The sequence below is a fragment of the Topomyia yanbarensis genome, chromosome 2 (genome assembly GCF_030247195.1).
Source record: "Topomyia yanbarensis strain Yona2022 chromosome 2, ASM3024719v1, whole genome shotgun sequence".
NCBI classification, from domain to species: Eukaryota; Metazoa; Arthropoda; class Insecta; order Diptera; family Culicidae; genus Topomyia; species Topomyia yanbarensis.
The window spans coordinates 458,819,907-458,834,895 of record NC_080671.1 but is presented as its reverse complement, the minus strand read 5'-3'; the positions used below and the strand labels follow the sequence as shown (position 1 = coordinate 458,834,895).

At 39.9% G+C, this 14,989-nt stretch overlaps 1 protein-coding gene across 1 annotated transcript; it reads left to right on the top strand.

Moving 5' to 3' along the window:
- The first annotated feature begins 3,025 nt into the window (after nt 1–3,025).
- Nucleotides 3,026–4,360, top strand: LOC131681163 (protein giant). Its single transcript, XM_058961875.1, has 2 exons — nt 3,026–3,056; nt 3,195–4,360. The coding sequence occupies exons 1-2, from the start codon at nt 3,026–3,028 to the stop codon at nt 4,358–4,360; spliced, it is 1,197 nt and encodes a 398-aa protein (XP_058817858.1).
- The last annotated feature ends 10,629 nt before the right edge of the window (nt 4,361–14,989 follow it).

Here is a 14,989-nt window from a genome sequence, read left to right as displayed (position 1 = left end):
ATTTGATTTATACTAATTGTTCTATTCATTTTATAAATTTGAAAACCATGTTTTGCTCTATTTCGTTTGTTTTATTGTTTTTCTATAATTGATTCAGTTTATTACAGGTTTTATTCGTTCAGGTCTAGAAACAGTTGGGTGCCTACTTCACATGAGCTCTGCAAACTAATAAATGATATGTAAGAAATATCTCATCCCACTGCTAGATGAATTAAGTTGTTTTTTTTTCTTTTGATTGACTTGAAATTTTCGGTATGAATTTGTAGTCTATAAAACTATTTTTAGTAGGTTCACTTGCAGTGATAATCTGGTGTATACATTAACACCTAGCAGCGAAAATGCGGCTGGATCGTGGAAGTGTGAATTGTCGAGAAATCCCATACCTGGTAGGTAGGCTTCTCTGATTTGGTTCAAATTTTGAGCCTATAGGGACTATAAATCGTCTCAGAGGTATGCGAATGAATTTTCAAAAATTCTCTATGCAATTGATGCAGTTCGTGAACCACTAAACTAACAGGTGGATAGTTGGACGAACTTTCTCAAGGATGATATAGTCGGGAAGAGAAGACCTGGCGAAGGTTACCCGAATCGAGTCTGATGGAGAGTATGTAGTATTATTCCCCTCGAGTTTTGCTGAATGTAATTGCTTGCAATCTTAAAACTTAACTTGTTCCAGTGAGGAGCTCTTGAAGCAACCAACCTCGTACTTCTACAGGTCTTCGCACTTCATACCTGCTTCGAAGACCACGCCATCAATCTCCTATTCCATTGCAGGTACGTAGACGCGAAAATATCGGAAAAAGCGCTCGCAGCTAGCAATCTTGTTTGCCTAGTCGAGGTCATTCACTATATATATTATATCTTATTTGCCTGAAACGTGTTATCTGAGTTACGGTCAGGTAATGATCAATCAGGTCCCCAATAGTTTCACCGATTTATGTCAAGTACCAAGGTACACTAGTCATGGTCGGAATTTAGCGGAACTTACCAATGAAATACAGACATTTAAAATGTATGACAAGCATTAGTAGTGCGAAGAAAGGAAGACAAGCCAAAACATGGTTATTATAGTGTTTGAGGCCATGAGAATTTGCTCAGGATGCTATCCTGCTCGTACGATCTTGCATTCATAGACAAATCTGTTGTTCATCTAATTTCCTAAAAGAGTGTTTGGCTTGATAAGACTTGGACACGTATAACGTCACCTAGTGGCGGGAATGTGAATTTTTAGTGCATCTTCATTTATTTGGTTGGTGTTTTCTGTACAAAAATCTACTCGCCTTAGGAATTTAGAACAGAGTCTCAGGGGGTATGGGATACCCGTGATTCCGTTGAAATGATAGGTTTATAGGTTTGTGCTGGAATATAACAAATGGCCGACGAAGAATAAAATTATGTACTTTAAATGTGCTAAGAGTACACAAAAGGAACATCTTTCGAACTTTCAGGTTTCCAAAAGAATTCATACGGATTTTTTTTTGGTGCATTTCATGCCTTTTAGTTATTAAGCATTTTTTTTGATAAACTTTCAAGATGCCCTCAAAAGTCGAGAAAGTCTAATTTGTGTTTCGCATTTATCTCATCAGTAACAAGCACCAACTTGGGACCAGTCAGACGAGAAATTCACACTAGCACCAAATAGACATCAGCTAGACGCTAAATCTTCTTGCTGATGTGAACTCGAAACACTAATCCTTTCTTTAAGTTAGGTGTTGTGTCTATTGCACAAATTGGATTAATCTAGTTTTTTTCACTTTTGGGAAACATTTTTCATACATCAAAAGTCTCCGAAACATTTTAATAAAAATGTGAAATTTGGCCAATGTTTCATGCAAATATCATTCAATTATATCAAAATGAAACATGTTTTCAGTTGTCAATGCGATTAGGGATGTTGTTTCGTAACTACAATTTGAATAAAAGACTTTTTTATAGGTTTAACCGATTTCGATCTATTGAAAAATCTTGAGCGTTTTTTCAAAACGTCATATCTGCAATGAGTTACTCTCTTTGTTTACTCTCTCTTCTGTTAATAATTCGGTCATTTTAACATTTATCAACTCTTTGCATAATATGCTAGTTAAAACCATCGTCTTTCGATCTGTACTGTAAAATAAGTGAAAAGTGTTATAGTGACGCCGTAAAAATCGAAAGAGAAAGTAAACAAAGAGAGTAACTCATTGCAGATATGATGTTTTGAAAAAACGCTCAAGAAATATCCAAAAACCTAGTATTTGACATTATAATTCTCATTGTTGATGATCGGATTTTTTAAGATCATTGTGTAATTTAATTCTGTAATTAAAGAAACAATTATGGAAAACATCAACTTATAAAAAAAATTCTTCTTGAATTTCCATGAATTTGTACCTCACTCGGTTCGGGCACATACGCAAAACTCATTTTCCAAAATCTCTTCCCACTTCCCTGTTCCATTCGAAGAGACAGCAATAGCAAAAAACCGGGAAGGGACCGCAAAAAGTCACAAGTGTCCCTTGGGTCAACACAACGGATTAGAGCGAAAGGGGAATGAAAGAGAAAGAGCACCCACAAAATCCAAGCAGGCAAGTGCGTGGTAGTACCGTACCGGGTGCGCTATGATGGCTATTTATGACCCTTTTCATTCTCTTTCACCTCCCGCTCTTACCGAGCTCGCTTCGTTTCACACTTTCTCCGTTCCGGGAAAATTCGGTGCGCAAAGGCCAAGGCCAAAGTGAGATAGCAAGAGGGAAAGAGTTTTGAAAATTCTTGCCAAAATTTTGCATACTCTCGCTGCGAACCGGCCGGCGTCGGCAGAAAGGGTTCTCCGGGTATAAAAGCCCCGGCGGTGGTCAGTTTGCGGTCATAGAAGAACAGTATTTTCGACTATACGGTCGTGTCAGAACGTGATAGAGTGATTTGTGCGAGCTTTGATTTAGTGAACAGTTTCGGCTGATTTGTGCTTATAAACACTATTCTTTCGGTGAAATTGACGGATTTGGATTAACGTGAATCATACAAAAAGTGCTTGAAAAATAATACAATGATGGCTCAATTTATGATGGATCTAAAAGCAGGTAATTATCGTTTTCCAGTTTATGGAATTATACATTTATAAGTTTGTCAATAGTCAAAGGAACTGGATATTTTTTAATCCTCCAAAATTTGCTTAGTGAAATAAAACCTACTAAAATGTATATTTTCATTATTTACAGAACACCGCACCAGCCCATCATTATACCACCCAGTATCTCCAAAAATGCACGAAATTTATCGCCCAGACTCAACGGACTCGGGAGTCCTGGATCTATCCAAACGTCGTGATTCCGTGGAAACGCGCAAAACTCCGTCGCCCTACAACAGCTTCAGTGAAGGAGGATCCCCGCCGCTTCAGAGTTCCCCCATCAATTCCACCAATCAACTGCTGATGAACTATCATGCCATTCATCACCAGCCACGCGATCTCTCGCCGAAAGCTAAAATCCCATACGAATCGCCAAGCCATTTGGAACAAGAACATAATCTGCCAGCTAGATTCAATCCGTCTCAAGGATTCCCCATCAATCACCCAATGCTCCCAAAGCAGGAAAATTTTCCTCAACGTCCTGAGATTATTCCGTATCTGCTTCAATCCGCCGGTGCTATACCACATCCACCGTTTCTACGCAGTCCACTACAGCAAACCCGTGAAATTGATTCCCTATCGGAATCCGGCTCCGAAGGTCAAACACTTGCACCGAACATGAAAGTGACCCAGCTGAAACAATCGCCCGATCAAACAACCAATTCACCAGTAACTAGCGGACCCTACCCGATGGTCATCGGTCGCGACGGCAAACTAACTCGGCCCTTCAAAGCATACCCCCGTGACCCACTGAGCCTTACCGCTGGTTTCATGGCCAGTGATTCCCTGCTCGATACCATGTCTGCCGAGAAGTACAACATTTTTCGAAAACGAATGCTCGAACACATTCGTGCTGCCAACGGTGGTCAGCCTACTGTTTGTAACCCCAAAATGCGTCGTCTAAACAAATCCCTCAGCGATGCATCCGAAACGGAAAGCGTACCGGATAAAATGTCGGAATACGGCGAACAACCATCGCAGCAGGCCACGCCCTCCGAGGCGAGCAAATCCAGTGAAACGGCAAACGGCAGCAACAGCAATGGCGCAAGCGGAACAACGAAAGACGCCGCCTACTACGAACGGCGCAAGAAGAACAATGCGGCGGCAAAGAAATCTCGTGATCGTCGACGAATCAAGGAAGACGAGATCACCATTCGGGCGCATTTTCTCGAGAACGAAAACATGCAATTGCGGTGTGAGCTGGCGGCAGCTAGGAAACAGCTGGCACTGTATGGCGTTACGACCGTTTCGCCGTGAGCGGGATTGGCTGCGCACGCTCGTTGCGCCATTGTAGATAGGTGTAAAGTTCCTTCGAGTGGGCCAATTTGGTTTCTGGCAGTATTTATAAGCGAAATGTTTTTGTGATATAAGCAAATTGTATGGGTTTTCTACAGACTGATGATGCTGATGAGACTGACTATTTTTAAGGTTTTTATGTAAATATTAAAAATTTTACGTTGTATCTACTTTAAGCGAAATAAATGTAATTGACGGATCTCTAATATATCGGTACTTCAATATTGAGAAATGTCCTAGGTATGCCCAACAAGATTGTACTAACCGCACAGTGTTCTACGGTCCGAAGGTCCAAATAGTTTTAGATCTGTAATATCTGCTGGAAATTTATTCATATTTTGGCCAATGTTTTGATATTCTTGAAATTATCATTTTTTTCTCAAGAGGGCATAAAGGGTTATTGGTATGTACTTGTAAAATTATTTATCCTGGTAATTAATAGAATGTTAGAATAAAACCATCTTGGTTTTTATTTAGTTTTTTTTAATTAAAATAAAATGCGCAAAAACCGTTGACAACCATTGTTGTATAAGGTGTCCCGCATCAAATTGCGTTACGGAAAAAAACGCTGTAGAAAATTACCTTGTGGACCGATCATTTTGAAACTTTCAGACAAAAAAATATAATCCATTAGTAAACCTTTGGCATATTTATTTCATTCAACTTCAGCACCAAAACTGTACGCTAGCACTACTTTTTCTTCATGTCTTCTTCAGATTTGAGCCCCTTCATACTTGCCGAGTATTTTTCGATGGACCTCAGCTCCGGTGCGTTGGAGGGGGTCATGTCCTTGGGTACGAAAGTGACCTCGCTGGCTTCATACCACTCCAGGACAACAGTTGAATAATGGCATGAAGCTAGATCCGGCCAGAAGATCATACAGCCCCCGCGTTGCTTCAAGAGATGAAGCAAATGCTTCTGTTGATACTCCTTGAGGTAGATCTCCTCGTATACAGTCCCGGTAGTCACAAACAACGCACTCCGTTTGCCACATGAGCAGATCGCTTGCCGAATCCTGCATTTATTGGTAAACTTTGAAAGTTTCTGCTTCATTACTTTCTCTGGAACATCAAACTTGTGCTAGCGGTGAAGAACAGTAGCTCCGGAAGCTGCCGGAACTCCGCCTTGACGTAAGTCTCATCATCCATGATTAGACAATGAGGCTTCGTCAGTGGCTGGTGATTCCAGGTTTCCGGGCCCGTGACCTTCCCACCTGATTTTGCCGTTCGTCTTTGGCTTGGACAGATTCAACTTTTTAGCCACATCTCTGATCGAAGCATTGAGATTCCGCTTATGCTTTTCGGGTGACGCAACTGACAGCGATAAAAATACAGTGTAAACAAAATATTCTAAACAACTTCTACCCAAACTTTCAAGTTCAAATACCCAATGGGTTATTTTCTACATGAGAGCGTTTTTCTGCTATAAATCAAAATTTTGAGGGTATGCAACATTTTTCGTTCATTATTTTGTGTTGCATTTGATTAGTTCTACAACCAATACTAGGTCGCTTAGAAAGCACAAAATCATTGTAGCACCGTGTTATTTAGTATAAATATCCCTTTAGGGGGTATTTCAATGTAAATCACTCAAATTTGAGTTGGTTCGTCTGCTAGAGAATTGGGGGAAGACAAAATTGAGTGTAGATAAAATCGGGTCAGCTGTTACTGGGATACCAAAGCATTCGTTGAATTTTCATGCTTGCGAATGTTCGAATGATGAATCGTTGCACAACATGGTGAAGGATTACTTCTCATTTGAAGATGCAGGAACTAAACAAGAGTCTATGCTTGTGCCGGTGGACGAACAAAGGGCCCTTGAAATCCTAGAACCCACTACAAAGAAAACCGGTGAAGAATCCGAAACGGGATTGCTGTGATTGAGTTTGGTATTTACCTTTGGGGGCGGTCATAAACCCGAAGAAGCCGAACAAGGTGTGAATGATCTGGGATGCGTCTGCAAAAGTGAATGGAGTCTCGCTCAACACAATTCTTTTCAAAGGTCCTGATCAGTTAGCGTCATTACGCGCTGTGCTCTTCCGTTTTCGTCAATTTCCCGTGGCAGTCTTGGCTGATATCAGAGAGATCTTTCACCAAATCTCTATACGTAAGGAGGACCGTCATGCGCAGAGGTTTCTGTGGCGAAGCGACCCGTCCCACAAACCGGAGGTGTTTTTAATGGATGTTGCGACTTTCGGCTCAGCTTGCTCGCCAGCATCAGCGCAGTATATAAAAAACAAGAATGCGATGGAGTTCGCCAGCAAATATTCGAGGGCCGTAGAAGGGATCACAAAGAACCACTACGTGGACGATTTTCTCGGCAGTTCCGAAAGCGAGGAGGAGGCAAAGGAGGTGTCTTGCCAAGTCAAAATGATCCACGCCATAGGAGGGTATGACATTCGCAACTGGCAGTCAAACAGAGAAGCGGTTTTGAACATACTCGGATCAGAAACTTCGCAGGAGAACTAGAACCTGAATCTGGAAAACGCAGAAGGATTGGAACGGGTTTTGGGACTTCTGTGGGTTCCATGTGATGATATGCTCCGATTTTCGACTGTATTGAAAGACGAGTTACAGGTGATGATATTGCATTGTGCTCGCCCTACGAAAAGGCAAGTGCTTAAGTGCTTGATGAGATTTGTTGATCCCCTTGGTTTGCTGGCTATGTTTACTGTCTACGGCCAAATTCTACTACAGAATATTTGGATATCAGGAATTAACTGGGATGATCAAGTAAACGATCGTTGGCTAAATTGGATCAGCCAACTCAAAAACATACATAATTTCGAAATTCCTCGCTGTTATTTCCGAGATGCTTCCATTAATCGATATCAACACACCGAACTGCATATCTTTGTCGATGCCAGCGAAGGGGCATATGCTGCTGTGGTCCATCTCCGGACGATTAACACCGAAGGTAAACCAGAGTGTACGCTGGTTTCGGCGAAAACAAAGGTCGCACCACTAAAACCGATGTAGATCCCGCGCCTAGAGCTGCAGGCGGCCGTCCTTGGAGTGCACTTGAAGCGTTGTATTGTTGAAGGACATACTATTCTCATTTCGAGATGCGTTTTTTGGTCCGACTCAAGCACAGTTCTTACTTGGATCCGAGCAGATCATCGTCGTTACAAGCAATTTGTTGCCTTCCGTATCGGCAAAATCCTTGATTCTACAGAAGTGAACGAATGGCGGTGGGTACCATCCAAGCTCAACCCGGCGGATGCTGCGACGAAGTGGGGAAAGGGACCCCAATTTGACATGAAAGGCTCGTGGTTTCAAGGACCAGATTTCCTTAAAGAGGATGAAGAAAGGTGGCCAAAGTGCTATATACTTGCACCGAATACGGAGGAAGAAATACGGTCCCTTCATCTGCATCATGGAGTAGCACTACCCATTAAGGTGATTGATGTCGGAAGATTTTCGAAATGGAATCGCATTCTGCGTACAATGAGCTACGTTTACCGCTATCTTGGGAATTTGCATCTAAAAGTAAAAGGCCAGGCTCTAATTTCTAGATACCTTACTCAGGACGAATTGAGAAGGGCTGAGAACGCGTTTATTAGAGTGGTACAGTGGGAGACCTTTCCCGACGAACTGGTCACACTCACCCAAAATTCGAAGGTTCCCTTGGAAGAGCGAAAACCGATCGAAAACAAAAATAAAAAAAATATTCCAACATATTTATCCTCATATGGTAACCCTGAAAATAGCATTTAATGAGAGTTTAACAATTCATTTGGCAACAGTAGAGAATCGTATATACTTGTACCGTAATAACTGACCATATCAGGTGAATCCAGGACGATCGAAGGAGAAACCACCCCAACCTCATCGGTTACTTTAGCTCTGCCACAATGCCATTAGAATTTTTGGCTACACCCCAGGCAGCGAAGGTTTCAAACTATTGTTGGAATGGATAAACTATTGTTGGAAAGGATAAAACGAAGTCTTCGGCACTAAATATACGTCCTTGAAGTAAAACAGAAACATCAACGGTCGCAAGTATCTTCCCTGAGCTATTCCTGACGTAGAAGTAAATATGAGTGCCTTACAATCGTCTCAATCGCAATTATCTATTGATCTGTGTTGGCGGCCAGCCGGTGAATTATTCATAAATGTAAGTAGACTATGCACAGTAAAAAATGACAGATGTATCATTTCGTTTATGGCAACCATGGCGAAAGTAGTGAAGCAACTGCGTTCGATAGTTTGTGATCACCGCCGGCTTTATCCCGAAACGAAGTCCACCAATGACACACGGATAAGTCGAACACTCATATCCTGACGCTCCTGAAAAAGGGAGAGAGCACAAGCCTGTTCCTGCCGTCCAACGATTTTGTGTGGCCAAAAGGTGTAGTAAGCGCTGAAGTGGAAAACAGAAGGTACAGCTATGATATTCTTCCGCGACTTGAGCCGAGAGGTTGGTGCGACAGCCTAGGCGGTCATTGAGACAATTTTATTATGTGAAATTCGGCACGGACCATATTTATGACCTTTTCACGCAGGTCTCATTTTTGGTGAAATCATGAATTGATACAGGAATTAATTAAAATTTGTTTTGATTTTTCCATCTATCCGAAAATTGCCTCTTTGTTCAATGCAGGCACCATACCAAGTTTGAGACAGCGTTGAATGAAGTCTTTCCACGATGTCTCGTTTATTTTCATTTTTATGGACTGAAAACATGTTTGCGGACTTCCAGCAAATGGAGCAATCCTCTGGCAAGAGATGATTGAAAATTGTTGAGTAGCCGAATCGCAAACGTGCCAGAGGGAATCTGTTGGGCCCTGGATTGCAAAACGATAAAGTATATTAGACTTTTTCCTCGTTCTCCGGTAGAGAGTGAGTTAGCGTTGCAGTTGTTGTGGCGATCGACCGTAACTGCAAACTGGACCAGAGTAGATAAAAATCAAAGAAAACAAATATTCTAGGATTACTGAAAAAACCAGGAAAAATCAATCTTTTTCCCCGACATCCCAGAACACCAGGACATTCGGTAGAAAACCACTACATGTCCTGGGAAACCAAGACGTATGGTCACCCTAATTATGATCGTAATTATGCTCTAGTTTATTCATTATGATGGTCCATTGATTTGATATTTATTATCTCGGATTTGAACAAGGCAAAATATTAGGTAACGGTATACTGAAACGAGACAAAACTAGACTGGTTCGGCTTATATAAGCCAATCTCAGTCTAACAGCAGGGTAGAAAAGTAAACGTATCTTATCATTATATATTTACCGACGGCTTCAAATTATTCTTCACAAACCATCGCCTGGAAACGGACACGCGATCATTGTTGCATCGGTTTCAACCAGTTCTTAGATTGAAAGTAGAAAATGTATGTTCTTTGTTGGATAGTATTACAAATTTAGGCAACCCGACTGGCTACATTGCAAATGTTCTTTTCGGGACAAATGATATCTGCATGTGCTATACGTTCTAATTATATACTATCTTTAGTATTCTTATTCACTATTGCATATCGAGTTTTAATATAACCGTAACTGTCGACTAATGTAATTTTTCATTTTTTGTCGCATCGATTCCAAAAAAATTATAAATCCCTTTTCAGTTGGCTCGCTAGCTAAAATGATTGACAGCAATGAAGCATTAGTGTCAACAAATAAGCGAAACTATGGGTAGAATGCTATGGGATATAATTTTATGCAACGAGCTTTCACACTCTAACAAACGAACTACTATGAATGGCCAATTATGTCGACATATTTCACTCATTTGTTGAACATAAATAAAAGGAAATTAACCTTTACAGTACCAAGCTAAAATTTTTCTGAAAATTTTGTTTAAATTTTGCTCTCATTCCGTCAATTTTTGACCGAATTGGATGGAACCGGCTTTAAAAGATCTGGAATTTAGTCCAGTTTCTATATACCGAGTAGTGTTCAAATCCGTGGACCGGTTCCGGAATTAATCCGAATTCCCTTGGGGTATATCCGGCATCCCAGTGGGGTGACGGACGAGTTTTGAAGAAACATCCCATAAATTTAAGTAGGGGAGAGAGGGTAACAGTGGATCAGCAGGAACTATGAAACATTCGCAATAAAATCACAATGCATGATCGGAATCGTCTAATTCCCTCATATTTCACAATTTCTAATTTTTACACGTGTTGCTATATTTTGGAAGAGATCTGGTAACTCTATCTCTTTTAATGGATATTTGTTTGTTTTGTGATAGCCAGAGTAAATTTGCAATGATAAACATTATTTCATCTTTATGAATTACCATTCATTGAATAAATGTTTAGTCTATTGCTATTTACAGCAAATTTTATGCTCAACATTTGCCGCAAACAAAGTTTTTTGGTAACTACTCATGGTTCTGTGTGATTTCACAATTTTCATGAATAGACCCATTGGGTAACTGTGAAACGATGGCGTATGGGGAACAGTGATTTTTGTTTGTTTTTGTGGTCTGTCTCAAAATGTCAATGGTTTCTGATTTTCCACAGTAAATACTACTCATATAGTGCAAAATTAGTAAATTTGGCCAAATTTTGTAGAAATTGTCTCTTATTTCAGGATTGCAGCTAATATGCATATATGGTGGTTCGATGTTACGCGATGATATAGTGGATTCTTTCGTAAACAAACGATTTTCGCCTCAATATAACTTTAATTCAAAGCGTTAGGATCATTCTTCGTCAAAACAAAAGAATAAAATTTATAATAGAATGTTTCACTATAGACGACATCGTGTTTCATAGTTCCTACCCATGGGGCACACTGATACATTTTACCATCAACTGTTTATTATCCAAAAAATGTTATTTCCCGTGAATTTTACCAGCTGGAAAAAAATATATGTATTAGTTAACAACATAGTGGCACTATGTATCACTTTTGATTACACAAATAACATGTATTATCATCAAAATTAAATTGTAGAAAAAATGTGTTTCATTGTTACCCTCTCTCCCCTAATTGTATTTTGAAATGTGCTACATATGACTATTTCCCATTGATCCTTCACAATAGACATGAGTTGGACCAATCTTGGCCACCGGAGAACTGTTCCGGGAGAACCTAAGAAAATGTATATATTTTTCTATCATTCCAGCGATTTGGGTTCATAGCTTTATACGAAATGCGAAGTTCTTCCAATCATACGGTTCTACAGCTCCCTCAAGGCCATTCCGGCACCACGATGCAACAAAATGCACACAGTGCACATTAACTGTTTAAAATTCCCTGGTGTTGCCGATTTTCAGACAGGAAATTTCGATTTTTGGATCGTTTGGCTGAATTCTGTTTCAACGAAAAGCTTCCCTTGGGTGTTCCAGAGGGATCAAGGTGAGTTGAGTACTATCTTTTTGGTAGAGGCTTAGATAAACTATCCAGAAAGCTGCAACGTCAGAAAACGCCAATGCCGTGTTCCAATCTGTACTAAGCCTTTGGTTTTCTGGACAGGATATCTTTGCTAAGAATGAATACAATAATTTCGCATTCATTCTAAAATATTCTCTATGCTATGTATTGAAGCAAATTGAATGCAGGCCGCGCAGTATGTATGATGGAAAAAATCATTATATCTCGACAAACATATGATTACGGCTTAAAAGCCAACTATCAAAATTCTCTTTGAAAGGAAATTCCGGACAAACCGCTACTGGCTAAACACAGTTTGCAATTAATCTGTTCTATGGAAAATGTGTTTATAGCATGATGATACGTAAAACCTTTTCCCCGTTTGCTCCGAGGACCGAGTATTTTAAGTTTCCTCTGGTAGTCTAAAAATGCTCTATAAACTCGTAAATAAATTTTCCGAAATAACTCGTATCAAATGATCAACAAAAAATAATAATATCAGCATCCAATAAGCCAACACCATCTCCTTTACACAACGAAACAACCAGTACGCACTACGGCTTGCCAGAGGAAACACATAGATAAATTCACCATGGTGCACTCTGAAACGCGCGCCGTGGTGAATTTATCTGTACACGCACCTGACGCCACATATAATTTAAGGAACAAGAGAGCGCAGTTCTCGCACTAAACCACCCCATCGTCAATCCATTTATTCAGCTCTGAAAAAAGAGCTTTCTGCTTTTTGTGTGGTGTGTCATCATTGTATCTTCCGTATATGCTTGAAACTGGCACGTCATTCTATGATTAGAATGAAATGCTATCAGCGCCTGGCGGCAGTCATGGTATCTATTACCTACCATCAAAGAATGTGAGCTGAAATTAAACGCAGCAGCTGCCACGCTTACAACGTCAGAACACAAACTAACGAATTTTTCTTGTGTTCTCTTTTTATACGCGTCGCAGTTCATTCGATGAAAAAGAGACAGTCCCAGCAACGCTTGCTTTTTGAGCGAATTGTACCGACCAATCATGGATCAGATAATTACTACTTTCATAAAATCCATCATTCCGCTATTTTTAGTAATTGTACATACTACCGACTTGGATACAAAATTGTTGTACATATTTCCAATCAGATAGCGTAATAGTCTTATTTTTCCATTCAGTACAACGGCAGATATTCCCGTTTAAAAAATCGGGTAAAATTCCGGCAGAAAATTTTGAAACCGGACCCCTATATTGAAACGTTAGTAGTATTCTACTTCAAAAAGCAGTACCATCTATCAGGAATCACCAGTGATAGGCGAATTCGGAATTCTTCGTATCGCCGGTCGAATAAAGTCAGCCGGAAGGGCACCATATTCTGCTAAATTTCCCGTCATTCTCCCCAAACAACATGAATTAACAAAATTAATCATCAACCATTATCATCATATCTATCGCCAATTCAGAAACCGTATTTAATGAATTGCGACAACGATACTATGTACCCCAACTACGGGCCGCAGTGAAGAGGGTAGCCAGAGATTGTCAATGGTGCAAAATATCAAAGACTCGTCCAAAGGTTCCGATGATGGCTCCTCTTCCGGGTGCACGACTGGCGTCATTTGTCCGTCCGTTCAGCTACGTGGGCCTTGATCTTTTTGGCCCCCTGCTCGTGAAGGTGGGAAGAAGTCATGCTAAGAGATGGGTGGCATTGTTTACATGTTTGACCATAAGAGCAGTCCACGTCGAACTAGTTCATAGTCTAACTACAGAAGCCTGTGTGATGAGTGTCCGTCGCTTCGTCAGCCGGAGGGGTGCACCCGTAGAGATTCACTCCGACAACGGCACTACTTTCAAGGAGCAAGCCACTTGCTGCAGGATCAGATCAGCAAACTCAATGAAGAGTTAGCAGCCACGTTTGCAAATTTAGCGATGAAATGGATGTTTATACCACCAGGTGCACCTCACATGGGTGGGCCCTGGGAACGGATGGTACGAACGGTAAAAACAGCTATGTTAGCAGCTAATTCGGTCCGAACCTTGGATGACGAAGATCTGTTAACGTTGGTGGTCGTACCTCCCGTTGGACTCAGAAGAACAGGAAGCTCTCACTCACAATCACTTCCTTCTTGGAAGTTCCAGCGGAGCAAAGCTACCAGTAGTGGAACCTATAAACACAACAGTAGCACTCCGAAGTTCCTGGAATCAAATTCAACAACAAGTGGATACTTTCTGGCATCGATGGGTTCGCGAGTATCTGCCAATACTCACACGACGTACGAAGTGGTTCGGTGATGTGAAACCGATCGCAGTGGGGGACTTGGTGTTCGTGGTAGATGATGTTAGAAGGAACGGTTGGATCAGGGGACGTGTGCAACATGTAGTGACGGGGCAAGATGGACGAGTGAGACAGGCTGTTAGCGAACCCCTGGGTTCTAGACTATCCCTACCGCGAAACAAGTGACGTGGATAGATGACAGAATAAAGACAGGGCAATGACAGACATGAGTAATCAGTTATCGGAGATTTATTAAAAGCATATATATATATATATATATATATATATATATATATATATATATATATATATATATATATATATATATATATATATATATATATATATATATATATATATATATATATATATATATATATATATATATATATATATATATATATATATATATATATATATATATATATATATATATATATATATATATATATATATATATATATATATATATATATATATATATATATATATATATATATATATATATATATATATATATATATATATATCGTTGTTATTAAACTAAATTTACTTAAAATTACTTAGAGCTAAAATATAAATTGGGCACTGTGAACTTAAACTAGCTTAGCCTAGAAAAGGAGGTAACATTATAAATTTAATTCTTAAGGTTTACTATTATTACTATTGCTGAATTAATTTCATATGAAGAACCACGTTAAGTTTCGATATCCTAACCTCAAATCAGTATCAGCGTTCTGGCACCAGATAGAACCGTAGGCAAATCCTGGAGCAACAAGCAGCTCAGAATCGGGTTAAAAAATTAGGCGTTACTAAACGTAAGTTATCTCACATATTTATATAGAATTAGTTAAAACACAATATTCTTTTCATTCAGAAATTTTAAATATACCGCAAACTTCGAACGAATAGCCGGTGTATTACTGATTTGGAAAAGCAACACAGGCTCTGGTACAAACTAGTAAAGGTCTTATGCGTCGTCCAGTGT